Raw genomic sequence first — 27,327 nt, 5'->3', positions numbered from 1 at the left:
ATCCTTATGAGGTATTTGCTTCTGACATGAAATACACCATTAACTCTTTCTGACATCGGTCTGGAGCAAGAAAAGTTACCCCAACGGGGCCAGCTTTGAAAAGAAGAATGTCTTCGTATGAAGCACCAAAAAATAATAGAGCTTCAGCCTAATCGGCACTTCGGCGGGACCGCTTCACTGCGCCGGGTAAGAAATACTGGAGAACATGGCGCCGGCTGGGAGCTTTGTACTCTGGCGCCTGACGCCAGGGGAGGGTGAGTATTACAGCTGACGCCGACTCCAGACTTTGGGATTCTGGCCGACCGAGGGCTGCCTGCCAGCAGGAAGAGCCCTACAGTGATGACTGCAACAGTGAAACACGATGAACATCTGATGCTTTCCCACCAATTGCATTTACTGTCAGTGAGCAAACCCGAGCAAAAATGCCAACCACATTGGCCTGATGTTAAGTGGAGAACAGCAGTGCCAAGCAGGAAGGAATTAAATAAATGAAACTGAAAGGTTAATCTGACACTTGGCCTTGTTTGAGGGGTGTCTACTGATGTAACCTGGAAATACATATTGGAAATTGGAAGGTAACTGCTAAGTAAGTTAAGTTTGCAGGCATGCACTGGAGACATAAATGTTATGACCTGACATTTGTTTTTGCCTTTGTACACTAAGTAAAACTGATGATTTTTACACTATGAGATTCAAACTTAGGCATAAGGGACAAAACATTTTCTTCCATAGCATTGATTTTCCATATTTGCCACAGAAGAAGTGCGGCTCAGACATAGTCAGGAATCACACATAAATACAGGTGACAGTTTAAGTGTTACACGTGTGTGTGTGACCTGACAAGGTTATTGGATATGGATCTTGTTGTGTGTGTTATGCAATTGTGAAGGCCATGCAAGTCCAGATAGCAGAATTATACTTACAGAAATAATAGTAGACAGTATACCCTAGGTCATACATCTGAAAACACAATAATGGTGTCTCATCCCTCAAATATATAATGCATATCAGCTCCACTATCTAAAGTGTTATAATAGAGAGTATAAAGGGAAGTGGAACAACAGTAAACGTGTATGGAATATCTTGTATTAGAACCCAGGACCATGTGTATGGCAGTCCTACACTTACACATCTTGCCACAAGAATGTTGAAATTACACTTGTCTATTTTTCAGTTCATTGCTATAAACTGCACTGTCACAACAGTAAAATAGGTTGCACAACCTGTATTAGAACCTAGAACCATCTGTAGTACAGCCCTACACTTACACAGGACTAGTTACATAACATTTCTTAATTTCTTAATCATTCTTAAGGTCTCTCTGTTAACAGTCATGCAATGCTACTTAGTATGTTTGCACGGTGCCTGACATAATTAATTGAATGCATCCAGTTTCAATTATTGGCTGTCTGAGTCCTGTCTGCAAGCGGTGTTCAATGGCTGCAGCTGTTGGGGAACCTTGCTAACTGCCACACAATGCCACTAAGTGAAGGAAAGTAAGGAAAACAAAATATGCAACAATGTATTGTTTTTGACCTTTGCCCTTTTACAGATGCCCTGTTTGCTTCCTGGGTGGGCCACTAGTCCAAGTTTGTGAACTGTAGCACTTTGCATAAAAGAGATAAGCACTGCCAAACCGGACATTCATTTTTCTCCATTTCTCTTGTTTGCTCTAAGCCACACATCACGCAAACACTGCCCCCCCCCCAAAAAAAAGGGAAAAGTAGTTGAAATGAGGAAAAGCAATCTATGACATACACACTAGAAAATGTTAGTAGACATGACATATTTCAACATAGGTCTGGATTTGAACACTCACTCCAATGAATCTTCAGAACACAGTAAGGGTGCCTTATCCCTCTTTGCCATACAAATACCTTTGCAGCAAGGAACTGACATCATTCTGCATACAACCATCTACAGTTATTTGTACATTTATTCATTTTGGATGTAGTGCACTGAGTGATCACACAACCATTTATGAGCACTGCTTGCAAATATGCAGCTCTGTCTTACCTCTCTGTCTTTGTTACTCATTCTTCTCTTATCTGATCAATAATCTGAGACATGCAGTCTGTAAGCCATTCTATATTATTGTCCTTAAAATGTATGAGGATATTAAATGGCAATAGTATACCATGCAGTTGCCAACAAATGAAGCGGAGGTTGGATGATAATGAACAGACCCTGTGAATTGTGTACTGCTTACCTACATTTCCAACAGTGACAAAATTACATCTAGCACTTAGTCTATCCTGACACATCCATTGGATGTAGAGCAGTCTGCATTGCTGTTGTGTTTTCCTTCTCCCTACCACTAATCATTTATAGCTGCAATCCATTAAAAACAAACACTGTGAGAATGCCTGCACTATGTTTACATGTGCTACACGAAGCCAAGTATTTGGGATTCAGTAATTCTAATGAGTTCACACTTGATTTGCATCTTCACTATGCTGACAGCCCTGAATTTACACCAATAAAAGCAACCGTGTAGCTAGGGAAACGTAAGTTGAGGAGACTTGTTTATGTGGAAAACATAGAAAAGAGGCTATTACTTTGGGATATACTTGTACAGAAGATTACTGAACATGAGAAGGTATGCTTGCTTTTTGTCAGATATATACTGCATATGCTGAAATGTAATTAAGAAAAATTTGTTTAATCTGTTTAATAATATATATATATATATATATATATATTACACACACACACACACACACACACACACACACACACACACATACACACACACACACACACACACACTGATCAGCAAAGGCTACACCTTTCTGTATGCATTAGTTAGACGTGTACTGATGGCATGGACATGTTTGCCAGGGCATTTCACAGGTATAGATAATTGACAATACCTTAAAATGGAATGTTCTGTGTTAAATCTGTAGATATGTTTCAGGGACAGTTTGTTTGATAGCACTTTTAGCATTTCAATGATGATTTGTTAGCAAAATGTGTCATTTGCCTCTTCTTTTGGGGGAGGGAGAGCAAAGCTGCATTTCTGTTACGGCACAAACAAGAATATGTTGCTATTGTTACTCTCCTTTTTTTGCATCCAGCCTGTTGTTCACATTTCAAATCACTAGACTGTTTTACGTTTCTCCAGTGGGTAACACTGAAATGCTGCCTCTTCTGTTTTATCTGGGAACAGTTATTTTATAGTTATGTGTATTATCCCCAAAAAACATCTTTCACTGACCTTGAGAATCAGGTCATTGTAGAAGCTTTTAGGTGACATGGTACCTTCCTGTTGGAGAGGGGACATGGATAAATGCAAATTTGGCAGCAAACAGCTGCAGACATGAATGCAGTAGGCAGACACAGCAGGACATATGATCAGGTGTGCCATAGGGCCACTGACATCATCTCATCTGCAAGGAGTAGAGCAGCTGCAGTGGCCCGAGATCAGATGGGTACCGGGAGGAGGCTGCTACAGAGTCACCACTAACAGCAAATGAAGATTTCCTGTCCACTATCAGGAATCCAGACAGCTCCCAGGAAAGTGCTGAACAGCATGTCCTTGATATTGGTGCTACTGCTTCAGAACAGCAAGCATGTCCCAGGAGGAGTTTCCAAGCAGGCTTTTGTATCTCATTTGTTAAATACTGTTGCATCAGCAATAGCCTTTCTCTATCGAGAGACAATAAAAAGTTTGCATCATGAAATCAGTCAGTGGTTGAAATGCAGTGTCTGCTGTGACTGCAAAGTCTGATTTTTGACCGGTAGACTCTGTTACAGTTTATGTAGATGTAATCGACAGCTGGCTGTGAAGGTACCAAAGCTGTCATCTGCCATCTGCACTCTCGTTTCTCCTCCACAGCTCCTCTCTCCTTTGCGCTTACCTGGCTATCTGTCTTGACAGCCAGTCCCCAAGTAATGCATCTGGGGCTATGGCTTAACAGCCTGTTGAACTGATGCCACCTGCCTTCATAACATGCTTGCAGACATCTCTGAAGCTCAGAATGGACCTTCCAATGGGTATGGAGCTGGTGGCAAGCTCACCATACAGAAAGTTCCTGGGGATCCGACTGTCCCACATGAGGCTGATATGATCAAGCCAGCACAAGCACCTTTGGGAGAGCCTTCTCTAGAATGTTCTTGTTTGGGGTGCAGTCCTGCATGTGATGCCCAGGATCCTTCTGAGGCAGCGTAGAGGAAACGTGTTGAGCCTGCACTCTTGGCAGGAGTACAGGGTTCATGTTTCACAACCATACAGCAGCATGTTAAGCACACACACTTGGTACACCATCTTAGAGTTGATGGGTCAGTTGGATTTGTGCCAGACCCTCAGTGTTAGGTGTGCCATTGCTGTTGCTGCCTTACCAATCTGGGTGTTCAGCTCAGCATCCAGGAAGAGATAGCGGAGTCCAGGTAAAAGAAGTCCTTCACCACCTCGAGAGTGTGATCCTGTGAAGATGCGAGGGGTGTACTGTTCCTTCCTGCCAGCACTGTAGCAGGAGCTTCTGCAGGTGGTCAAGGAGAATACGCTCCTTGCCAACCCTGAAGATCTCTGGGAGAATGTCATGCTTTCTTGGAGCTTTACCACAGTCAAGGCAGTCAAAAGCTTTGCTGAGCTCTTCTACAGAGGATGTTTAATCAATCTCTTCCACGATAGGGAGGGGGTTGTGTTTTTGACTGCTGGATCTGCGACACTGGTCTCCTTTGAGTAAAGCTCCTGCTAATGCTCTACCCATCTCTCCATGTGTTTGCCTTGGTCTGTAACGACTTCACCTAAGGCAGACTTTAGGGGCACAATCTTGACTGCACTGGGGCCAAAGGCTTTCTTCATGCCCTCATACATGGTGTGGATGTTGCCACAGTCAGCGGTGAGTTGGATGCTATGACAGAGATTTAGCCAGTAATTGGCGCATTATAGAGTGATCCACTGGGTGCTGTTTTCTGGCCTTCATAAGTGCAGCTAGAGTCACCTCTGAAGACTCCGTCTTGTAGTTGAGCAGTGCTGCTCGCTTTGCTGTAAGTGCTGATTTAATCTCAGCAATTCTTGCTTCAAACCAGTCTGGGTTTTTCCCTCTCTCTTTTACCAAATGTATCCATGGTGGAGTTGTAGATGATGCCATGGATATGGTTCCACCTCACTTCAACACTGCTTTAGGGGCAGTCCTTAAGGGCCACTAGAATACTATCAGCAAAATTCTCGCGCAGGTCTGGCATTGATGTCCTGGCAGTGTTGACGCACAGGTGTGCTTTCTGCTTTGAGCAGTAGATTTGTTTAAGCTGGAGATGCACTGTGCTGCCAACCAGGCAGTGATTGGCATCACAGTCAGCATTGTGATAGCTGTGGGTAACAAGAAAACAGTTCAACAAGCATCTTCTAGTGATGACAAGATCCAGCTGGTGCCAGTGATGGGACCTCGGGTGTCGCCAAGATACTCTATGGTTAGGCTTGATGGCAAAGCATGCGTTGGTCACACAGAGGCTGTGGTAGGAGCATAACTCTATTAATCTCTGCCCATTCTCATTCAGCTTACCAACACCAAGCTGTCCAATGCTGCTGGGCCAGGATTCATGGTCAGTTCCAACTCGGGCACTGATGTTCTGTGGTAGGCATCCCTCTGATAGCAGTCTCAAGTTCCATGTAAAACATATACTTTATCTCAGCTGAGGAGCAGGAGCTGCCAAAAGGAAGTCAGCATCGACAACCAGCCACCTTAGGGGCTCCACTCTGTATTTTCTACCTGGGTTTACTCCCATAAGCTTTTCCTCTCCCGACGATGTCCACAAGGCAGCGGAGCCATCATCCAATGGCTACAGCAATGCAGATCTACCGATAACACACTGTTGCATAGAAAAACAATTTAAATCAATACGTTAGTTCCATTTTACAATAATTTTTTTTTTTTTTGTGGGAGGACAGAAGAGTGTTAGAGTGAACACATTCGGATTGATTACTCATGTGGTTAGGTTAGACTTGTCATCCAAGTTCTTGTTGAAAGTATAGTTAATGGACATATAAAGGGGGAAAAAGTATTACCCCCCCCCCGTGTTACTGTTAATTGTGATGATGTTGTCCTTAACCTTTTTGCTAAACTTCTTCCAGGACCATCTGGCATAGGCAGCATGCCATTATCTGCACTGGTAAGCCAAACATTTGTATGTCAGTACTGATGTTCAAAGAAATATTTTAGTGTGTGATGTTGATGGCAGGATTGTTGTGTATATAACTGCACTGTCTAATAGTGGCACAAATGTTATTTTGTTGGCATATATTGGACTATAGTACCACAGGTATTAATTGTTCCTGTGTTTGTTACTTTTTATCACAGGTGATCCTGACAGTGAAAGTTTTACCACCCAATGTCAGAGTATCAGTAGACCCGGATGATGATGGTGGCCAAACAGAGGCACAATCAGAGAGAGCAGTGGTTGAATCTGGCACTGAGGATGACATACAACCATCTCCTGAAATTCCATTGGGCACAGCCAGTATACCTACTCCTACCCATTCCATGAGCCCTCAGATATTGGACAGGCTGAGGGTGAGACAATCGATCAGGGTAGTGTGGTTACTGCGGCTTCAGTGCCCATTGCATCTGGCACTAGTTAAAGTGTGGGCAAGGTGCCATGCAGGAGGGTTGCTAGGGGTGCTTGGAGGAGGCCTGCTGTCCATTCTCCACCTGATCCAGGTGTCTCTTACCGTGCAACTCAACATATGTTTAGGGCCATCATGGAGGCACAGGCAAGTTCCCATAGGTCCTCCAGAGAAATACTTAGGGTTGTAGATGTGGCATAGACGGACATATGCGACTCCCTCCTCCATGCTGTCAATTCAATGGACTGGATGAATCACACATTGGAATGAGTGGTGCCTGTGATGGAATGTATGGTGGGAAGGGGGGCATCATCCTCATAAGTGTAGGTCAGCCACATCATCTGCTGTTAGCCAATATGGTCATGCCCAATCATGCTCCCATAGTTGTAGTGCTTCCACTGCTCCATCAGTGGTTGAGCTGTCCACATCCAGACTTGGCAGGCCATGGGGTTGTGGTCCTTGGCATCCTTGTGAGGGGAGCTCATCCAGCAAATATCAGTCATGTTCAGGTAGCAGCAGTACATCTGACTGTGGGCATGGATGTGCCAGTGCAACTCCTGGCAGAGCCAGTTCTCGTGATCGGGTACAACAGATGAACTGCCACCTCTACCATGCATGGCTCACACCTATCCAACATACCAAGACGTACAGCTCGCACAGAGCTTGGGTGTGAACACACACACACACACACACACACACACACACACACACACACACACACACACACACACACACACACACTTTACGTGGTTTAGCCATGAAGCTTAAAACCCATTCTGTCTCACTGGCCATTTGTTCCCTTATTTGAATATCTACCTGTTTCTCTTTCTTATTCACACACACACTCACCAACCTTTTGTGTTAGCCTAGGCTCCCCCCCCCTCACACACACACAACACCCTGTGCAAGTGATTATAACTGTGCCATATCCCTGTTTTGTATTTTTTGGATTCAGGGATACCATAAGCTTTGTGTCTGATGCTCAGGGTGCATAGCTGTCTTAATGCTTAGTATACCTGCATTTGTGATATTGAATTGGTAACTGTACCTCTGACTTACATTGGTCTTAGAAAGTTAGACAGCTGACAGCATCAAATTTTGTAGCCTTTACTGTTAATGAACTTTTGAAGTCTGAAACTGAAATGTGTATCATTACTTTCTAACTTCTCCCTTTAATGATTTTCCAGTACACACATATAGTGCTAAACTGAGGGCATGCAGTGAGCATCACATCACTACTTTTGAGAGGTATGACTCGTGTGAATCTTTGATGCCTGAGGCCTACTACTCAATAATGGACATATACAAGTCAAATAAGTCTATGTTGTCACATGTTAAGGTAATTTCTGTACAAATCTCCCACCTTTTACTTGCTTACCCTACCAAGTAACATGCAAGGATATGCCAGTCATTCATATTATTACACAATACACTCCAGGTTCTACACTTACCTTGTAAATCCAGCAGTTGCAACAGTTTTAGTTCAGGGCTTACTCTGTCTGATGCAAGCAGTACACAGCCAATACACGGGTAGGTAAAGGTTGTGAGTGTTGCCTGGCATCAATGTTACTATATGCATGTGTGTAAAAGGAAGGTTTTAAGCCCTTAGGTGGTAAGGGAGTATGATATGTGCGTTGTCTGTTAGCCAATGCGATGGCATATTGAGCACACCTACATCTGCCTACACACACAGCAGCTGCTGCTTCCCCCTCTGACTCCTCACCTGCATGTGGCTGTGGTAAACTTGCCAATGCTGGTGGGATGTATGCCCCTTCCCCTTGTTGATCCTGCTGAAGCTGTTTTCTCAGGATGATCCATATATATCAATTTCAGTATCACCTTTGTCATTATTTTAGCTGTTATATATAAATACTTTATAATCTTGGTTTTGAATTGAAATGGGCCTGCATGAAGCTGGATTGAATGGGTCTTCACCATCTTTAGGTACTACAGCCACCACTGCTTTCCTCCAGGATGTTAGTGCTTCTCTTCCTTTTAAAATATTATTAAACAAAACCTCCTAGATCTTCATCATTTTTCCCTCCTAACTTCCAAACTTCCACAGGAATACCATCGCTTCCTGGGGGCTTTCCTGTAGATTAGTTGGGGTTTGGCATAATGGGTAAGGTGCTTACCTTAGAAATACAAGGTGCAGAGTTTAATTCTCAAATGAGATAATTAGCTAGGCTTAAAATGGCCCATAAGAGTAGTTAGCCTAATATTGACCTATGAACATACGAACATCAGCATTTTTTATCTCATCTCCTCCTATCCTAACAGTCAGTAATTCCGCCTCATCTACTTCTAAACTTGCCATATTTAATTCTTCCATAAAACATTTCCATTTGTACATTTTCTTGATTTCCATATTTCCCTGCTTTATACAGACTTTCATAAAATTTCCAAAATACTTCTAGTTTTTCTAGAGGATCTCTGGTTATCTTTCTTGTTATAGGCTGCTCCCTAAGCTTGGTGACTTTTTGCTGCCACAGCCATTGTGCTAAACGTTTTTGTGCAATGGAGTTATCATCACAAAAGTTGCTTAACAGCAGTCTTTCTAAATTCATGCATATTATCAGGATAATCCCTTATTTTCTGTTTACTATTCTGTAATAGCTCCTCTTCTGGTAATACGTAATTCCCCCTATTCTGCAATACTTTAATTTTTGTCATTCCCTCCACATAATTCTGGTTACTTCTTAACCATATCACTCTTTCTTTTATTTTCACCCTATTTTTAAACTCCACTTTAATTTTATTCCACTACCTAGCTATATTTGCAGAAAACAATTCTATCTTCATTAACTCCTGAATAATCTCCACTAGCCATTCCTTAATATCATCTGCTTTAACAGATAGGTGGGGAAGTGCAGTGTCTCATTTTTATTTAATTATCCCACACTTTTATTTTAGTTCTTTTTGGCACATAATATGAAATACTTATTGGCTGTGTATCAAAACTTTAAATTAAATGCACATGTTCCTGTGAAATATAAGTTCTGTCTAGCCCAGTTTTTGTACCTTGGGGAATAATATGTAAACTCACTCTGAACTCCTATTACTGAATTCACTTCTCCCATGCCAAATATTTTCATAAATTTCTTCAGAAATCTACCTTCTTTTGTAATATCTTCCCTTCTAGACCACCCAGATACATCCTCACTGCTGGAAATCAAATTCCAGTCCCCACCAATAAGTACTATTCCCTGCTGAAAACTGATTATTTCTCCCAGAATTTTCTTAAGCTCCATTATAGCAGTTTTAGGTGGAATATAAATACATGCCAGTGTAAACCTTCTCCCTTACCAGTAGCCCTTTAGTACTGCATATCTGCCATCATTATCTTTTTTTCCTCTTCTATCACTATTGAAGCTCCTCTTGCAATTAATATAAATACTCCCCTTTTCCTGTGTCACAGATATTCTGCTGAATAACCATCCTGAAATTCTTTCTTTATCAAATTCACATGATCACTTCTTTCCAAATGCGTCTCCTGTAGCATAACTATTTTCACTGTTCATTTTTAATACAGTTCACTACTTTTTATATATTTGTTAGACCAATTATATTTAAAGATAATATAGAATAACATCTTGCCATTATGTTTAGTTGCTATTCCCACCTGTTATGTGCAACAGCTTTTTTTAATGTCTAGTTCCAGCTTTTGTGTTACATGCACACACTACTGTTTGACAGGTTGATTTTTTTATACATTTGTTTCTTGTCATATCCATCTGAACCCATGTCACATCTTACAAAACTTCGTTTTACTTAAAACCCTCACACAAAATAAACAAACCCCAGAACACTCCTAAACCTATTAACTTAATACTAACACACAAAACTATGTACATGTTCAAATACTGAAGTTTAATCCTCCTAAAAGGAACAACTGCCCCAGACTGACAGCCACACTTACAGACTTGGATTAACCTACAAGGAAGTTTATCTATGCTAAAACGCACTGTCAGCCTGTGCTTTTACCAAGTGCTGTCTGATTTTGTCTCATTTTTATTTCCCCCAAATTAAAAAAAAACAATTTTATGCCTTCAGAAAACATTACCTCCTAGCCATTGAAAGAAGTATTCTGTTGTTATTGCCCCTTATCAGATTGTATTCACAGAGACACGAGAACTAGATACACAGTTGTGTCTACAAGTGTTCATTTATTTGATGCAGGAAAACTTTATTACACTCAGATTTGCTTCCCCTTAAAAGTTGTTACTAGATCATGCCAAGGGCCTTAATTCAGTCATTCCCCTATGCAAGACCAAGGAAAAGTACATAATTTTTTTCTTGTATCATATTCTTTTGACAAGACATTTCTTCTTTTTTACATTGCAGTACCTACATTTCTTAAAACTGAACATGGAGAAAGAAAGGAGTTAAAAAAACAGGGGCACGTGTTTTTATTATCTCTCTACTACACTCAAAAATAACGGAGAAAGCTTTACTTTATGGCATGCAGTATAGTTTGTCATGCATTATAAAAATAATACTGTTAAGAACAAATTTTGTTTTACTTACAGTTAAATCTTTCCTTCTGCTTTCCCTCTCCAAACTGTTCTTCCAAATATTAATGGCATGAAGCAGGCATATGCTTTAAGTCCCCTACAAGTTTAACAAAGTCAAAGTCCAATATTTCCAGGTTTTCTTGTTCTGTCATACATCATAAATATAACCAATACTTTGTAATCCCACATGTATTTGTCAATTTCCAAGTTGCTGGTTTTCTTCCTGTTTATCTCCAGCTCCCAAATCCAGTATCTGCTTCATTTTCAACATACACCTGGTTCTTCTAGTCAACTCTTTTTTTTTTCTGTCTCTCAAGCATTTTCCTTTGAAACACTGGAAAAGGTTTCACTGGTACAGTCTCTCTATGGGCTGTATTACCAGAAGAACAAGAAGCAGAATCTCCTTCTGTTTGATAGCTCACTTTATGTTGGACAAACGCCGACCGAGGACAGCGGACTACCCACAGGTTATGACTGCAGCAATGTGAGACGAAGAACATCTTTGTATTCCTCCTTAGCAGTTCTGAATCAAAAAATGATTCTGACCCTCCAGGAAAGAACAGTTTAAAAATAGCTGAAAACAGCAGCTCAAGTCTCACGCTTTCTTCTCAACATTCCTCGATTAATGGAATAAATTTACTCCTCTTCTGCCTGGTGTACAGTAAGTAATTATTTTCCACAAATACTCTGTCTCCTGCTTTTAGTATTCTGTCTTTCTGCCACAGCTTTGTCAGAATCAACTATTTCTGTTAGAATGACTGCATTTTTACTTTTAAAGATCTAGGTTGCTTTCCCGTGGCCAAGTTTGGAGCATACACATAATGTGCCCTTTCAATTAACAACTCCTGCTGTAGAATATTAGTCCATTTGCTTATTTGTACTTTCATAAAATTAATACAATCTGTTCTTTCCAGCTTCTCTGGTACAGTAGAAAATCTCAGGTTATTCTATGTGCTCTGTTCTCTAATTCTATAACTTTTGAAATGTCTCTTCTTGAGCAGTCTCATACTCAGACTGCCTTTTATTTATTTCACCCTCTGATTTTTGCAGTTTTATCACCTCATGTGAATATCTGTGTGAAGTTTCTTCTATTTTTTCCAGCTTTTTGTTAATTGCGTGGATATACCCCTTCAGTGTTTTGTTTATTTTAATCAATTCCAAGTACATTTGACTTATTTTTCCTATAGGTTACTGGAAGTCATGTCTTACACCACAGCTGGAGCTTGCACTGCGTTTTGCTGAATAGCTGCAAAATTCTTTCCAGTCAGCATGTTTTCTTTACATTTTGTGATTTTCTATCAGGTTCTCTAAATTTCTTTTTTGCTAGCATCCAGGCAGTGCACTTACTAGCCAGTTACTGAAATTTACCTAAAAAGTCAAGTTCTCTGGCTCCTTTATCTGATTTTCTGTTTTCACATGGGGATAGCTGAAATTAAGCTTGTTACTCAGTGTGCATCCATGTCCCTGCAGGATGGATAAGTTGAGGTCTAAATGAATGCAAGTTCTAAAACTTTTCTAAAGGAGGTCAGTGAAATAATGAAAAAACACTGAAAACTACTCCAGTCAGCTAAGTCACCAAGCTGAAGGTCAAGATTATTGACATAGTATTAAGAGAGTCTGATATTTCAAGATCATATCGGATTCAATAGACTCTGACCCTGGATATTCTGCTCAGAGGAGGTCTTTAAAAACTTGATGGAACCATAATGGTTGAGGTTGGAAACATGGTAGTGGTCAAGACCTATTTTAACTAATGTGCATTCTGGAAACGAGATCCAGACAGAGGTGAATCACTGGCACAGAAGTCTGGTCCTGAGAGCGCCCCCACCATAGAGGAGTACTCAGCAGGGGAACCTCCAAGAGGCAAATCTGAGGCAGACAGAGACAACCTACCTAAATCATTTGTAGTCCCACAATCATTCTGCTTTCTTTTCTTTCTGGCTGCTTTAGATGCACTTAAAGATTCAGTAGGTAACAAACCTTTAAGAATTAATTTAATATACCTGTCTTGCAAGTTCTTGACATTAACTTGTCACAAATTTCACAAGTAACTTCTAGTTGCTCCACCTCAAGGCACATTGAGCATAGAGCATGGATGCCTTGTGAGGGAATCTTGTGTGCACACTTGCTGAACTTACAAAATCCTGATGCATTTTCCCTATCCATACAAAAAGAAATAGAGTAAACCAGAGGAAAATACTTTAAAGTGCCAAATACTCAAACCTGAATAACTAGTGAAATGCTGCCTTTAGCAAACAGACAGCAGAGCTGCTAAAATAACTTGAACAGTCTTCAAGCTAAGTGAAGAAACCAGCAACACTGCTACTCAAAATGGCAATCTAACCAGAAGCATAGGATGAAGAATGAAAACAAATTAGTTGTTAATTGCAGCCAAAGTGAAAAGTTAAAAAATGTAACTTTAGGAAAAAAAAAAAAAAGAAACTGTCTCAAGAAAAAATCACTGCAAAGTCAGCCAGCACTTCTCGATGAGGAACATTATGGGAGCTAGGTGGAAGAGTTGTAGAGCCTGGGAGTTACTAAAACTAATGCCTGCAGACAACTTATCTTAGTGTTGAAAGTGGACAGACTAGATAGATCACTTGAATCCATTTTTGAGATGCTAGTAAAGGCAAGGGAGAGATGCATACAATGTTGTAACAAATGTTGCTGAACATTCTTAGTGCTTGGTATTACTGGGAGCACAGCATATCAAAATATCATCTACGGACATAGGAGGTCTTGCCCAACAAAAAAGCACAGACTAAGTAAACCATCTATGTAGTAAACCTCTACTTAGTCTAGCCAAACTATCAGACCTAAAGTGTACAAAAGATGACAAAGTAAAGGTACTTGAAGAACTAGATATGTAAAATGGGAAAAACAAAACACTATGAAGGTTAAAGTTGATGACAGTAAAAGTAATTTAGCTCCCTAATGGATACTATGCTGCAATATTCTGGCCAAGTTGTAATGTTCTAACAGTTTCATCAAGTTTAGAAAACACATGTGTACCCAACAACATTAGTTACGTTTATGAGAATGTACAAACCTGATTAGTTTTCTTGTGTCACTATTCCATAATGCCACTGTGCCATCTGCTGCTCCAGATGCAATACAAGTGGAATCTGGGGAAAATTTACAGACTCTAACAGGGCTGCTGCCAGGATGTTCCAAGACTGCCAGTATCTCTCCACTTTCAGTGTTCCACAGAATTGTACTTCCATCAGTCGAGCATGAAGCTAAAAGTTTTCCTGAAGGACTGAAACAGCAACAGTGGACTGCATAGGTGTGTCCCCTTAGTGGTGAATATGGTAGTTCAGAAAAGTCATTCAAAGAATATACACGGATTGTTTTGTCCAATGAACAAGAAGCCAGGTAACTAAAACTGATGTCACAGCAGTTGATATCATCAGTGTGATCAGAAAGAGTCTTCAATAATGTCACCATTTCTACTTCAATGCGTACTTCCTCTGAAATGAAAAATATACAAACTCAGAGTCAGCTATTACACATACATATAAATTAAATTTTCTTTACAAACAGTAAGGTGTGACCAAGATGAAAGGCAAAATTATCTAGAAAATAAAAGTCTCAGTTTTCTCAGTTTCTCTAGGATTAAAAAGTGCACTTTCAAACAATCAATAAAAATTGCATTACTACTGCTGGTATGCTAGCAGAAAGACAGAGTGTCAGGGTTGTTTGTTTCTGCATCACTGGACCAGGAGGGGGAGAATAGATAGAAAGGCATCTGAAAATAAACACCGTCTTTGTACTTCTTGGAGATGACCAGGAAGCAGGGGGAGGAACCATTTTTACTGTACTGTAGGAAAAAACAATGTAGATACAAGTGCTCAAAGTAACCTGCACATATGCCTCACACTGATGCATCCCACACTTTACGTACTCAACTACTCCATACCCATGGATAGAATAAAGGACACAAAAACAGCTACGAAACCTAGAGTATGGGAGATCATCCACTATCGACTCACAGCTACCAGTCTACAAAGTAGGTAAATTTATAGATCATAAATCCTTCAGGGCAAGTCTTGGGTCTTAATTCAGCAAGCCTGTCTTCAATGGCTAATAAACATTGTGCTGCAGGACTCATTTTCTGCATCTCTTTCTGCAGTTAGTTCCTAAAACATATCTGAAAATCAAGAGTGAGGAAGGGCAGTCACCAACGGGCTAGCTGCCACAACAAGACAGAAATCATGAAACACTGCACTTTTTTTTATATAATTATTGGACGGCGCAGTGGTGCAGCAGTTTGCATTGTCGCCTCAGAGCAAGAGGTTCTCTGGTTTGATTCTCAGCTGGAGTGCCTTCTGTGTGGAGTCTGCATCTCCCTCCTGCATTTGTGTGGGTTTTCTCTGGTTACAAAGACATGCGTCTGCAGCATTTCTCCCCAGGCCTCCTCTGAAAATTGGCTCATTCCAAGTCAGACTTTCCCAGTAAACAAATGTTAAACAAAATAAAATAAAATTAGGCACAAATCACACAATGGCATGTCAAGAATCAAGGTAAAAAGATTAAGAATTCACAAACAAGTAACTAAAATGCATTCATTTACTGACATCTATATACCATGAAAGCTTAACTGAGCAGTGCCATTTTTTTCAGAAGAGGCCCTGGAAGAAAACCTGTATTATACAGACATCACGGACATCATTTGCATTGTTTCATCATTTACAGTCAGTTTCATTCATGAGCAATAGGTCCACTATTCAGACATTTTTGATATCAGTTTCATCATTTACAATGCAATTCAATATCACCAGTACACATAGGTTCATAGATGTGTACTAAGATAATGACCACAAGGGACTTTTTAAGTCTAGACATGTATCCTAAACCTCTGACAAGTTCTAGTATCCTTAATACGTGTAAGCAGGAGCTTGGAATATGAAAAGTTTACAAGCAGAAGCCTGGGAGATGAACCATTTACAAGATGCCTGTGTCCTTAAAGACACAGGTGCCAAACCAGAGATGAATTTCCTCTTCCCCATCCAAATGTCTAAGTTCCACTTAAATTGGGTTAGGGAGGAACTCCGCTTCACATGGATGGGGAACCTGCTCCAGAAAAGGGGTAGTGTTTGGGATACATACATGTTTCTCCAGTAGGTTGTATGTATATCACAGGCAAGGTACAAGTCTTTAGAACACAATTCTGCAGGGGACAGAATACAAGGATAAAGCTTTGAGGTGGTCCGCACGGGATAGGTTACTTACATCCTATATTCTTTTAGTGAAGAATTTCCCTGGACAGTCAAATTGGTGGAGATACCTAATTAGGTGTACACCAAAGGGCGCACTGTATTTTGGACCTAGACATCACCTCTTTGTTTATAAGTTGCAGAACATAGAATGACTAACGTAGGTAACGTGATGGTCAAAGGCTAGATTACTGCCTATGCATGTCCCCAAGTGCCTGACTACTGGGTCGACTCTTAGGTGTGTGTTGTCAATGATAGTTACCAGGGGTGGATGACTTCCCTAAGGATTTATTTCTTGGCATCCAGTTTTAGTCCATGGCGCTGACCCAAGTTATTTGTCTGTGTCGGCCCTTCTGGAGGACATTAGTGTCGGTGGGGGGAGTCTATGACAGCTCCTAATTTGCAATCATCTGCAAATTTAGTAAGCCATTGACCCTTGACACTGGCCTTTACTTCACAGAAGTAAATGTCAAAAAGGAGTGGTCCTAGGACTGATCCCTGAGGAACTCTGCTTGGTAATGGCCTCCTTGTAGAGGTGGACTCCCAATTCTAACTTCCTGGGTCCTGTCTGTGAGCCAGCTGGCTATCCACTAGACGACATGAGTTTATATCTAATCTCTTGAATTTGTCAACAATGCTAGAGTGGCATATTGTGTCAAATGCACTGGCCAGGTCAAGGTAGGCAGTGTGAGAACCATTTTGCCATCATTCATTGCTTTGGTGACCTTCTCAAAGAAGGCCACCAAAGTTGCACAATCTGGTCTTGACAAAACCAAACTGAGTTGGATCCAGTGTTTGGAGGCTTCCTAAATCATTACTTATAATTTCCATGGTAATTTGTTCAAACGCTTTGCATATGAGATTAGTGAGACTTATGAGTCCATAGTTTCCAGTGCCTGTAAATGGCTTATCTTTGTGCCAAGGAATGACTGTTGCTGTTCTCCATTCATGAAGCATGATGCCTGTTTGTAGGCTACGGTTAAATGGCAATTCCAGATGGCCTGACAAGTCATGTTTCATCCTATCTGGAAGGCATGCTGGGATATTGTCTGCACCAGTCAATGCAGTATTTTGGGCCTTAGGGAGAACACCAAGGACCTGTTCCCTAGTGATAGGAGCAGGAGGGGTTATATTTGATGGCATTTCCTGAGGGGAGGTTGATGGGGAGAGGGAAGAGATGGGTAAAGTTAGAGCTGAATTTGTCTGCCAGTAGGTTTGCTATGTCTTCTGGCTCAGTATAGGTGGCTCCATTAACAATGAGCTCTGCGCACAACTGTCTATTGCCTTTGCGGTTGCAGACATAGCTAAAGGATGTCTTGTGGTTGTCCTTATCCTGGGAGGGCAAATTTACCTCAAATTTGTGTTTGGTAGACTTTTGTCCTCAGCTGTTTGTTTAGTTTGGTGAGAGTGCTTTTGTCTTGTTGGGTGCTACACCTCTTAATTTTTGCCATGATTTTCTTCCTTCTGTTATATAGCCTACTGATGATGTGATTCTACCAGGGAGGCTTGTTTTTGAGTTAGTTGTGTATTTCTTCCTGGTGGGTGCAGCTGCCTTTATGCAGCTACTAAGAAGCTTGTATAGGGTTTCTGTGAACAGTTCCATGTAGGCAGCAGTCTTCGCAGGGCTTATAGGAGCCTGAAATGTTGCCAAGTTATCACTCAATAGTAGGAAGTTATCCTTAGAGTAGTTCCTGAATATTCTGTGACTAGTTGGGATTCTGAGCTATATTTTAACTTCATTACCAAAGATGGCATTGCACTAGTGGGTGTGCAGCACTCTCACATATTAGTGAGGACTAAATCCAGTATATTTAACTCCCCTGGTCGGCATATTGACAATCTGGTCAAAGGAGTTTGTCTTTACAAAAATCCAGCAATCTCTGTGCCTGTGTATTTGGTGTCGTATACGATTCGCAGTTAATAGTGGGATAATTGAATTCACACATGAATATGGTATTGGGTTAGATAGTGAGCGTTTCCAATATGTTTAAATACATGTTATGGACGTCCTGGTCATACAGGGGGACGTACAGCTTGCATGGAAATGCTATGGGATTTTACCTATGCTGACTTGAACATGGAGTAGCTCAAGTGCATCACCCTGTTTGACCAACCTTCAGGTATATTTATTTTTGATACAAGTAGAGTCACATCCACCTTTAATTCCAGTCTCTGTAGTAGCTAGTCTAAATGTGTGGACCAGATATTGCACGTAAGAATATTTGCTACAATAAAAATGTATTCAAAGTTTAGGATGTATGAAGATAAGATAGAGCAGCTCAAAGAATGGAAGGAGATGAAATGACCAAGGAGGGTATCAAATTTTGTGTAGTTGAGAGGTATGGCAAAAATTCACATAGAAAGCAATAACATTTTAATGAAAAAATTATAATAATTTTCAGGAGAATTTTTATAAAAAGGAAAAAAAAGCCTAACCAAGGCCAAGCACTGTTTTGTACGATACATTGTTATGGACTTAATCACACATGACTCGAGTACAGGCAAGAGACACACAGACAAACACGTAACTGAAAACACAGACCGGTTGTGAGGGATGATTCATTACTCTTTCTGGACTACCTTAACCATCAGTAGCCCATCCCAAAAAAACTGCTTGACATGCACCAGTAGTCACTTCCACAGTATCATACAACCCTCCTTTCAGCTTTCTGTCAAACAAACTAGATATTGAGACAAGGGTTTGCTTAGGCAATAACTTGAGAAACAACTTAGGAGATTTTGTTATAATTTTAATTTGTTAATTAGGTAAGCCCCTTCTAGGGACAACCTAGAGCACTGTTTGACTTACTCAGAGACAAACACTAGGTAAATGTAGAGAGACTCAAACTCTAAGCTCTAGGAAAAGCTCATAGCCTTCATCTTCAGTGCTAACTGGCAGAACCACAATGGCATTTGGTCAACATTCAGCAATTGGGCTAGCCAAAAGGAAGACCATCTCTCCACACTGTTTATAGCCACAGGACTGGTTTGTTTAACTAAATAGGTGAACCTGTCCAGGGTCCCATTTCAGCCTAAGACAAAGGTACAATTATACATGATTTAAATGCTAAAATATTTATATTTATGCTCTGTTTTCAAACACAATACAGGTATGAAAGATTGACTACAAAACAGCTAGATATGTTATCAGCACAGTTTAAGCTTACATTAAATATTTTCACTGTAGTACAAAGCCATTTTTCCTAAAGCAATGACATTTGTAAACACTAAGCAATAAAGTAGTATGTAGCAGATACAATTCAAATTACACATGAAGACACTGTAGTAATGCAACAATAAGTATGTAAAAACAAAAACTAAATAAATTAATAAACATTTAGGCTATATCAGGCCAACAATTTTCAACAGAGCAAATACACGCACTGGCACTTTGGCTCCACAAGTTTTTTTTTTTTTCTGGTCATGAATAACAGAACTGTGTATGGTATCAAAATGACTAGATTGGGGCAGGCTATTAAGAGAAGCTGATTTGACACTTGGTTAACCAACACAAGTATGTTGAGTGAGTAAGCTTTCAAGCACCCTTCTTAAATGCATGACTTCGGAAATGGAAGTGTGTAAACATGACAGCAAAGCAATCCACAACTAATAAAATAAAGTAAAATGAAAACAAAAGCACTAAGGACACTGTGGCACAGTGGCATCCAAAATGGTGTCAGGTAATAAATGAGCAGTCAGACACCACACCTAGTGTATGCAATATGGAAGAAAACACACGGCATCAGGTCTGTAAGCTATGTAGGGATGATAATCATTTGCAACATCAGAATAAAGGACTGCAGCAAGTTTTGCATGGTCTAGCCAAAGTTGCAAAATAACAAAGAAATGTTTGAGGGCATTTCTGAATTGCATACTGTGAATGCAGTACAGACTGTAAACAGATCAAAAGATGATTTCTGGTCAGAAAGGCTTAAACTTAAAGGCAACAGTGTTGCATTTAAACTCTGTTGATCACCTCAAAGAAGGTGGAAGAAATTGCTTAGCAAAGTTTCAGCAAATCAAAGGATGTTACTGTCTCCTTACAAAAAGTATGATCATCAAGGTTAGTATAAACCAGAGAGGCTAATGCATATAGTTAAGAACTACAGTAATGCATAGCTACAACTGTGTACAGAGAATTTACTGTAGAAAGATCTGAAATTTTCCGGATAAATTCTCAACTGTCAGTGTCTACTGAAAAGCTGGAAGAGCTTAGAGTCAATGCAAAAGATCATAAACTGAAGTTGTTAAAATAATCTCTGTAAATGGGTGGCCAACCCATGCTAAATCACTGGATCCAAACATTCACATATACTTCCCATACTATGACAATCTTTCATGTGTACAAAGTTTGATGTTTAAAAGGTGACAGTTGTTCATTATTCCTTCTTAGTTAAACTAAGCCAGGTTGAATAAAGCATACGACACATATTAAGGGATTATCAAATGTAAAAAAAAAAAAAAAGGAAGTGCAGTTGTGTAAGTAAACTTACATAACAATAGATGTTTGAATGGTCACTGCAGCAGTAGCCTTAGCTACATAGATTATATTCTGTATAGGATACAACAGCTGGCCAGCTTCCAAAACTTCAGGGCACCTTCCACGCACCCAAACTGTTAGCACGAGTTGAGCTGACTAAAAGACAGGTTTGAGCCCCATGCCCATCAATGCTTTCTTGCGAACTGAAAGAGACAGGCTAAGCCCTGACAGGCTATTGCTAGGAAAAGAAAAAATACACATCCTACAGTAATGAGAAGCAAAGAAACCTGTTCTAAGGACTTTTGACATATGGGGAAAAAAACTTGTTAAAGGTAAGCAAGTCATCTAAAAAAGGGAATGTGTGAATGCAATGGAACCTGCAATGAACTATAACTGGAGCTAGACATTTTGCAAATACCCTGGGAGCTGTAGATAACCTAAAGTGAAATGCAGAGAAGTGATAATGTGGCCATAATAGAATGGGAAGAAGACAAGCAGACATTTGGACTGCAGGCCAAAGATTAACTTGATATCAAGGATTGATAGAGCAAACAGAAAGCAATAGGGGGATCCAAAGTGAAAGACAGCACTAATAGACTTTTTAGTAGAACCTCGAGCAGAAGCTGCTGTTAAAAAGGGATAATTAGTAGGACATATAAAATATTGCATGATAACTGTGGAAATCAAGCACAGGAAGTCAGAAAGGATATTTGGAAGAGATTTGTTAAGCAATTCACAAAGAAACAATGGGAGGATATATGCATGACTCCCAAATATGCAACAAAGTCTAAAAGATTTAAGATCTTTGCTTGGAAGTGTTTACATAGGCATTTTTATACCCCAAGCAGACTCCAAAGAATTTTTCCTCAAGCAGACTGCAAATGTTGGAGGAGTAAATGGGTAGAAAGAGGTAATTGGGAACATATTTCTGGGGGTGTAATGGGTTGGCAGACTTAAAAAAATCCATGCAGACTACTCTGTCAGAAATACTGAGTGAGCAAACTGGTGTAACTAAGAAAATTATTTTTTGAACTGTTATACAGAATCAGAATTGCCTAGACATAGTAAGGCCTTGCTGAGTGGCTACCAAAAAGCAATTACTATAAAATGGAAATCATAGTCTAAACCAATCCATACTACACATAGTGACCACAGTAACAGAGATAAAAGTAGGAGGAGGATCTTTAAACAAGGGTAGGAGCAAATTACATAGAAAAAATGGAATTGTGTGAACAATACATGGAGAATAGCTTCCTAGGTTCATTGAGAGAAATAATGTTTTGGAGGAGGAATGAGGTGCAAGTCAAGGCAGGAATTTAAAGAGCTACATTATGTTAGACAGTCAATGACTGTACAGAAGATTATATGTAATGAATAATGTTTCCAGCTGAAAATATGTCAACATGATTTGTTTTCATTTATATAAAAGTATGACTGCCTATGTCACAAGTGATTAAAAAAAACATCTTTATTGAATTAAGACACAGAATCTGAGAAATTTCATGAAGCCTGTTGCTATGGAAATGTGATGATACGCATCCTTTACATCTACTGTTATCATAAAACTTAGTGTACGGCTGTTCAATTTTTTTTTTCGGGTTAGTTTCTTATTTCGTCTATGAATGGAAGCAACAGATTCTGAAGGGTCAATATCTTGAAATATAGTACTTTCACATAAAAAAGTAGAACGGAAAGCTCTAGAACAGGTCTCCAAGAAGACTCTTTCTTTTGGTACCAGAAACATTCTGGAATAGAGAAGCCTTTCTTCCTTTGATCTACAGGCACTGGTTGGATGACTCCTAGGGTGATTAATTGCTGAAGAACCTAGAGGAAAAACTGTTTCAGTGGAATGGAAGGAAATCCCCTGAAAGGTAGTATTTGTATCATGTGCCAAATATAGCTTTGCTGAACAATTTTTAAAACCCAAGAGTCTGAAACAATCCATTGCCAAAGGGGAATGTAAAAAAACAATTTCTAGGGCAAATTTCAAGAGACAGGAGCAGGAGAGAAAGGCATGGAGGGAAGAATGCTGGTATAGTCATTCTGAAGTATTAGACTGTCCCTATTTTTGGAAAAGATGCTCGTTTCTTGTTATTGCCCTCCTGTAATATCTTTCTTGTTCCCTGTTTGGCTTGAGAAGGCAGAGATTGTTTTGTTTTTTAAAAAGTAAAAGATGATTTGAGAGATTTACAACTTGGTAGGCCTGAAAAATCTTGGAAATTCCCTATATCAAGTTCTGCCTCTCATCAAATTGTTTGAGGATCTGAGTGGCAGGTAGGCCACACAAAACCTAAATTTAGAATTTCAGACTATACCTCTTCAAACTTCTCGTTACTTACCCAGGCATTGCTCTTCAATAGTGTGGCAGCAGCCCTAGAGTATCTGCACAATTATACATACTCTTTAAGGCATATTTTGATATTCCGAGAGTTAGAAACAATAGTAATCAAATAGGAATTATGTTCAGAAGTGAAGCAGATAATTCTCTCAAACTGTCTGTACAAAGGTGCCTGTAGTTAAGAATTCTGTATGCCACAGTGGAAGAAGAAAATGTTCTCTTACCAAATCTAATACCTTTCCTTCTTTGTCTAAAGGGGAAGGAATGGTGGACACTAATAGTCTATTGCCAGCTGGTAAAGCTGGATAAATAGCCACAGGATCAAATCTAAGGTGCAAAAACAAATGTTTGTTAGTTTGAGAAACTCTGTAAAACTGTATCTGCCTTTTTTGGATCTGAAGGTAGAGAATCAGAATTATTGTAGGCAGCATTAAATACATCCTCCAAGGCTTGCCCAATAAGAGGTATGACAGTGTTATGAGGCATATCTGCCTGTAACATATCATAATATTTCCTCAGTTTATGAGGAGCATCCACCTCTCCCCACAAAAACATATCATTCTTTCTAGCTATTGTCTGATAAAGGAAAATTCCTCCAAGGGGAGTTGTGAGGACCACAGTTCCTCTCAGCAAGAGAAATGGGACTGAGAATCTGGAGAAGCCCTGTCTCTACCTGTGTCAGAATATTCTAACACAATTTATTCAGAAATTTAATTGCAGACATTCTCAGATAAGAACTTCTGAGCAACAGGACTAACATTCTTTAATAACTGTCTGGCCAAGGTAAGAAAATCATCTTTTCTAACAGGCACTTCTGCCCCATCTAGAGATCTCTCTCACCAGCTACCTCAAGCAACCTCACCTGGAGAGTCTATTTGACCTAGAGAAGATGGTTCTCCCATGCCCTGAATGGACACTGGAACAGCCAAGGAGGACAAGGCCAACCTCTGGTTCATGGTGGCTGAAATTATTCCACAAGAGGAAGACAGAGGTAAGTGGATGGTCTAAGGAATGACAAATGCCACTGCAGATTCACCCACATACTTAGATGGAGCATCAGCCATTGCTCATTGGCAAATTGTGTTTACCTTTCTAGGTCCAATAAAACAGCAGGAGCGGTATAAGTTTCTAGGCTGTAACAGAGGACGAAGCCTCAGAACTGGTAAGCATTTCTGGAATGAATTAGTCAGAAGGTAAGTTGTTAATACATGCTCACAAGCAGCACACTAACTTACATTCAAGCTTAAATCCCCCTACCACAGTAATGAAAAAGCAGTCCATTATAATCCTGACAAACCCCCCTTTAAAACAAAAGCAAACTGACAAAAAAATGGCAGACACATTGTGACAAAGGGCACACAAGCAATGACATACCCCACAATTATCTGTTCCTGTTCACAAGACTTTCCAACATAAAACCTTGTAGAAAGTTACTCAAAGTTTGCATAAGCAGTTCATTTTCATACAGAATAGCTCCCAAATTAAATAAGAGCTAAAAATAGCGGTCCCAAACAGGAACCTTCTGATATTCAAAGAATACCTGGTTTCTTAAAAGGAGAAATAACACTAAAGTCACAAATTAAAAAAAAAAAAAAAGATCTTTTAAAGGCAGTAAAGCTATGTGGAAGGGTTCCCTAATGGGGACTTAAATATGGGGTGGTAAGAAAGTACTGAAAACATCTTCATTCTCACTGCTGATTTCCCCCCACATGGCTGACCAATCAGCTGTCACAGTGAAGGTGTGGGAAGGAGCCAGAGTTTCTGGAAGCTAGCCAGTTGTATCCTGGGGCAGGATACAACCCATATAGCATAAAGGCTACAGCAGCAGTCAGAATGATGTACATATAGGGTTCTTAGTCTGACTACTGAAATTATTCAAACTATCCACTCTAACACTCCTAACTAAATCAAATAACCTGCTTTATCAAAGCTTGATCCATTACGATTGAATTTCGACTAAAATGGCCATGCATTATATCAACTAAATATTGCATAACTAACCAAGTTAAAGCAGCAACGGATACATAAGTTGCAATAAAAGCAGAGGAAAAAACAGAAACCCTTTCTGGAATTTAAAATTCATAATGTAGTACTTTGAACAAAGCAAATTTACTTAAGATGCAAGTAGAACAATAAGAGGACCATAGCCATACAAATAAAATGGTTAAAGTGCCCTAACTAATCAGCAGTTGCATTCCCATGACCCAACAGCCCCACCACACATCAAAACATGTATTCAAACACAATTTCATCATAAATAATTTATTCAGTATAATCATTTTAAAATTATATAATAAAACATTGTATAAACACTACTTTCGAGAGCTTATAAATTATATCACATCCCCTCCCATGAAAATAGTATTATCTAAATACCCCTGTAGTTGGTTAAGATCTTTCATTATTATGTAATAATGTGTCTGAAAAAGCTTAATACAAGTGTCATAACCTCTGATGTTACTACAAATGATCTTTGTCACTTCAAAGTATGCAAACATCAACTGTACGTATCAACCTCTAATCCACCTGCATACAAGTGTCTGCTGGGTCCACAAAATTCCTACATTCCAGGCTATGCTTAAATCAAATGCATTAGACATTTCTCTAGTAAGTGAAAATAAAAGTAATTACTGCTCTGTCCAACTCCACAGACATTTCCACCTATAATATTCAATCTTCCCTCTTCTATCCTTTCTTTTTCTTCTCATTCCCTTATATAATTATTCTGCACCAACTCAATAAGTATCTACATTTAATATTCTGTATATACCTATACTGTACTAGTTTCCTCACTTAATTCCAAATTGTTCAAGTTAATAAAAATGTATTACTCTTTTCAGATTTCATAATATACCAATATATAAGCATGCACACCCTTTTCAGAAATTGCCTGACCCCCCCCCCCATTTCCATATATGCTAATACTATTACTACTACTTCTTCTTTCGGCTTTTCCCGGTTAGGAGTCGCCACAGCGAATCACTGTCCGCTCATGATTGGCAGTGGAGTTTTACAGTGTCGAGTTGCCAGCCCATGCCCAACCTTCCACAGAAGACACACTCACACCTAGGGCCAATTTAGTGTGACCAATCCACCTACAGCATATCTTTAGGATGTGGGAGGAAACCGGAGCACCCAGAGGAAACCCACGCGACCACAGGGAGGACATGCAGACTCCGCACAGAAGGCACCCCAGCCAAGGATCGAACCGGAGAACCTCTTGCTGTGAGGCGGCAATGCTAACCGCTGCACCACCATGGCCGCCCTATATATGCCAATACTACTGTTAACCTAAATTATAATTTTCTCTTTATGTACTACTAAACAATAAGAATATACATTTCCTGAAGCTTAAAGAGAAACTCACTCTAACCATCAGATCTTAATTGCCTCGACTAAATAAAAAAGACACTTAAATGGCACATAATCCCTCTAATCTTGCACATTTCCTGTTGTGCCCTCTTGTCTAACCTAATATGTTATACATTACTGTTAGAAAAATATGTATTAATGTATATGTTTAGTGCTTATTAGAAGCTAAAAGGGTTAACACATTTCATTCTATTTTATGTACAGCTTAATTCTGTATGAACTCATAAGATGCTTTTCAAACTGCAGTATGCTTTCTGAAATTGCAAGATGCTCTCTGACCTAGTATTTGCTAGCACAGCAAAATTCATGTTTATGCCTTTTGGAAATGTACTGAGAAGCAGGTGATTATCTGCTAGGTCAGGAAAATGAATGAATAGTGAATGAATAGAACAATATTGTTTTCTATAATGTGATTGAATATGAACAATCAGCCCTGTTCATGTTATGAGAACATGCACAGCTGCGGAAAAGAAGAGATACAGCAAACAAAGACTGCTTGAGTAATCCGTACTTGCTTTGTGCTCGAATTAGCCATAGTACCTTGAATGGTAACATTGCATAGTGAGAAGTTGTATCAGACCGGTGGTCATCAAGGCCACGTTGTTTTTCTTAGGAAGTTTTTTTTTTGTAAACTTGATATGCCAGCAGAAAATCATGGACAAACAGCTGCTGTGAAATAATATTGAAAGAACTTGTGATTTATTACGTCAGCTTAGTAGGCAATACCTTGTAAGAAATGTATAAAAATAGTTTCACTTCCTGATTTTGGTTAGACAAACTCTGTATTAGCACGTTTTTGTCTCCTTGCTGCAAGATTAAAGTGCCTTAACCTGAACCTG

The 27,327-nt window shown here is 39.7% G+C and overlaps 1 protein-coding gene across 2 annotated transcripts in view; it reads right to left on the bottom strand.

Moving 5' to 3' along the window:
- Positions 1-27,327, bottom strand: part of WDSUB1 (WD repeat, sterile alpha motif and U-box domain containing 1) — an 885,392-nt gene that overhangs the window by 818,953 nt on the left and 39,112 nt on the right. For both annotated transcript variants that reach the window (XM_044074750.1, XR_006365236.1), the window contains exon 2: positions 14,132-14,552. In XM_044074750.1, coding sequence (XP_043930685.1) covers positions 14,132-14,529 — 398 coding nt within the window. In that variant the 5' untranslated portion in view covers positions 14,530-14,552. The remainder of the gene's footprint in view (positions 1-14,131; positions 14,553-27,327) is intronic.

This window comes from Protopterus annectens, chromosome 6.part0 (genome assembly GCF_019279795.1).
Source record: "Protopterus annectens isolate FY-2018-M chromosome 6.part0, PAN1.0, whole genome shotgun sequence".
NCBI classification, from domain to species: Eukaryota; Metazoa; Chordata; order Ceratodontiformes; family Protopteridae; genus Protopterus; species Protopterus annectens.
The sequence above is the reverse complement of the archived record's forward strand: the minus strand, read 5'-3'. Positions and strand labels throughout refer to the sequence as shown.